This window comes from Panicum virgatum, chromosome 9K, assembly GCF_016808335.1.
Source record: "Panicum virgatum strain AP13 chromosome 9K, P.virgatum_v5, whole genome shotgun sequence".
NCBI classification, from domain to species: domain Eukaryota; kingdom Viridiplantae; phylum Streptophyta; class Magnoliopsida; order Poales; family Poaceae; genus Panicum; species Panicum virgatum.
The window spans coordinates 64,583,592-64,586,713 of NC_053144.1; the positions used below are offsets into that span (position 1 = coordinate 64,583,592).

At 40.3% G+C, this 3,122-nt stretch overlaps 1 protein-coding gene across 1 annotated transcript; it reads right to left on the reverse strand.

Annotated features, from left to right (window-relative positions):
• Positions 1 to 220: 220 nt before the first annotated feature.
• On the reverse strand, positions 221 to 2,655 carry LOC120648235. The gene is made up of 7 exons (XM_039924969.1): positions 2,476 to 2,655; positions 1,809 to 2,042; positions 1,625 to 1,692; positions 1,465 to 1,524; positions 844 to 1,103; positions 513 to 642; positions 221 to 406 (listed from the first exon to the last, which is right to left on the reverse strand). The coding sequence occupies exons 1-5, from the start codon at positions 2,653 to 2,655 to the stop codon at positions 1,094 to 1,096; spliced, it is 552 nt and encodes a 183-aa protein (XP_039780903.1). The 3' UTR covers positions 221 to 406; positions 513 to 642; positions 844 to 1,093.
• Between the last annotated feature and the right edge of the window lie 467 nt (positions 2,656 to 3,122).

The window sequence follows — 3,122 nt, forward strand, 5'->3', positions numbered from 1 at the left end:
AGCTCGTCGGGGTCATGTCTATCAATCAACAGGGTCATTAAGCACTATTAACACGTAGCAACAGTGATTTCCATTGCATTTTATATAATTCGTTGGGGTCGGCGGACCCCGGTGAGAAGCTGCAGCTCCGCCCCTGCTGTAGCACATTTCGTTGTTACTTGATAAATAATGTCCAATCATGGACTAATAAGACTTAAAAGATTCATCTCGTGCTAATCAGTTAGACTGTGTAATTAGTTATTTTTTTCAACTATATTTAATGCTCCATACATGTGTCCAAACATTCAATGTGACGGGTACTGTAGAAATTTTTTTTGGAACTAAACAGGGCCACTTGATGTCAATAGAGTCCCTCTAAAGCCTTCCTCGGCTTGTAGTGTATCACCCTTCTGCTCTGAAATCTCGTCTGAAACATAAAAAAACGAAAAAAACACTTTATAACCATCAACATTCAACAGTCTTAGTTTTCTTTCAGAAATGATCTGGCAGACACATCATATTTGGTACTTCACCTGCTATGTCACGGTTCTCGTAGATTTCAGAGTATCTCACCCAAAGAACATCCCCATGAAAAATACTATCTTGTCAGTCATCTTCAATCTCAACATAACCTTTGTGAAGCTTCTGATTCTCCTTAACGATCTAAATGTAACAAGAGCATAAGTAAGCTATTTGAATAATTTGCCGTCGTCCAAAGAAGCAGGGGTATAAAAATAATATGTCACAAGAAAGCATGCTGCAGATCTTGACGGAAAAGCAAAACTGCCAGTCCCTTTCAAACATGCGGAATTAAACAAATACCAATTAGTGACCGCACTGGCAACAATTTTGTAGTCTCAATACCTATAGCATACCCCCAAAAGATTCAACTGATAGACTGATGTAGAACTAGAAACTTTCAAACTGACTAAATTCTCAGAGCTTGTTCTCCTGGAACGCTTTGAAGTCCGACGATCTGATACAGGAACAGCTTTAGACGCTTCTTTGATACACTTTGGTGCTTCCTTTCCACGGATGAAATAAATATGGGTGTCTTCATTCCGATAATTGACCTTCTCCACCAATGCACATCTCTCTCTTTCTCCAATACATTCTACACAAACCTAGCACAGAAAATTCATAGGTAGAGCTGAAAAGGGCAGAAAAATAGGAAGCAACCTTTATACACATTAGATAAAGCATTTCAGTTCCTCATAACTTTGGTTATCTAGAAGCCCAGACATTCAAGAAACTTGCTACAAGCAGCATCAACTTTTTGAAGCAGCAGAGCTAGAGATCATTTCATTCGAAGAGTTTAATTAATATGCATAAGTTCAAGATCTGCAGTTTCTTACATCCCATATTATCAGATGGGATCCAACCTCAACTACTGGGAGATGAGATCCCAAATCTTTTAGTTATATAGATTGTCGAAGCCGATACTAACGTTTTTCTGTTAAAGAGATATGTAGTTACAGAAATAACCTCATAAAAAATTGTTTCCATAATATCTTTGTAGATTGTGAAAGCACCACGTTACTTCGCCTGCAATATGCCAAGCATACCAGTATAAGCATGCTTCTGTCCCATCCAAATAAAGATCTATTTTTTTAAAAAAATAAAGAACTATTTTCTTGTTGCTTACTTCCTCTTATCATCCACTAGGGTGGATACAGTCTCCAACACATCACAGACTAATAATATAAATGGAAACTGGAAATATAATATGTCAGATAGAAAGAGTCCACTACTGTGAAAATATATCAGATATAAAAGAGTAACATCAACTTACGCTGTCAAGCCATAGTGCAACCTAACAGTTTGCTTACCTCAGGATCAGTTTTGAGATAGGGCTCTCTGGCCCTCAAATCATCATTTGCATCATCAAGAGACTGGTCAAGCTTTCCATCCATAATTGGCATTGCTTCAGATGCCATGTGCAGTTTATCTTGAATGTTCTTGCTAAAAGCAATTTCAGCATATATACTTTTTCCAGGAGTGGCACTCCACTCCTCAGAGAACAATTTCCAATCATATTCTGGGATCACGGTTAACCCGTCGGACTGAAAACAAAGGAAGATAATTAACTCATAATGTTCTAATTACTCATATTAGCTTATAACAAAACATGCATCAGCAAATCCCCAAATAACTATGTAGTTACTAGTTAGACAACGTAAAACAAAAACAATTATGAGGTTGCTGGGCAATGCAAGAACAGAAGAAAGGGGTAAATAAATAATGCAAGACAGCAAGAGACTCAGTGTTTCTGAAGAAGATTATTAGTGCTGTTGTTCTGAAGAAGAACCTAATCGATCCAAACATGGCGCATTAGATTAGGTTAGCAGAATACCACGCGGCAATCAAACCCACGAGTAACATAACAGTGGTTAGAAATAATTGGATAAATCATTGCTCCCAATCGAAGCAAAGGGGAGGCCTCCGAGGACAAAACGAGCCCTAGAACGATCTGTGCGAGCAGCTAGGGTTACTTACCAACTGAAGGAGAAATCCCTCGTCGGCGGCGGTGTGGGATGGGAAGGCGAGAGAGAGAGAGAGGACGGGAACGGGAACGGGAACCGTCACTCTGCCGCCTCTGGATCGAGAAAGAACGGGCAGGATCTGTGCGGGCGTTCCCTTCAGCAGATCTTTCACTAACCCCCCTGTGTTAAGCATGGTGCTCACAGTTATGCCCTGGCGCAAGGAACGTTTTCCCTGCCATCTGAACAGGGAACAATAGGGAGTTTGAGCTTGTTGACGCGAGTTTGCTGGGCTTTCCTCTCAGCATGATTTAAAATGGGCCGAGGAAAATCGTGAAAAGCGCTTGCACTCTCATCTCATGTGTGTGCTCCGGACCTCCGGTCTCCAGGCCCAAGACCTGCTCTGTGCTCTGCTCTCTCTACTAGCGTAGGGAATACTTTCTCCATCACAAAATATTACAAAACGTTTACAGTTTGAGTTGCTGCCGCCTCCGATAGAACGTTGCGACCATTTAATTCTCCTACGTGATACTTGCACATGGCAAATTATCCCTAAGAAAACTACTTATCAAATTTGTAGTCAAAGTTGGTGAGATTTGAATCATGAATGTGTCCGTGCTTTAAAAAAATACATGAAAGAATATTACTCTCTCCATTCCAAAT

Excerpts from the sequence above, each read along its gene's own strand:
- LOC120648235 (XM_039924969.1), bottom strand. The coding sequence starts at position 2,655 with ATGCTTAACACAGGGGGGTTAGTGAAAGATCTGCTGAAGGGAACGCCC. Across the intron at positions 1,693-1,808 it reads ATCTCAAAACTGATCCTGAG|TTTCCATTTATATTATTAGT; the intron begins GTAAGCAAACTG and ends TTATATTTCCAG. Across the intron at positions 1,525-1,624 it reads CTAGTGGATGATAAGAGGAA|GCGAAGTAACGTGGTGCTTT; the intron begins GTAAGCAACAAG and ends GGCATATTGCAG.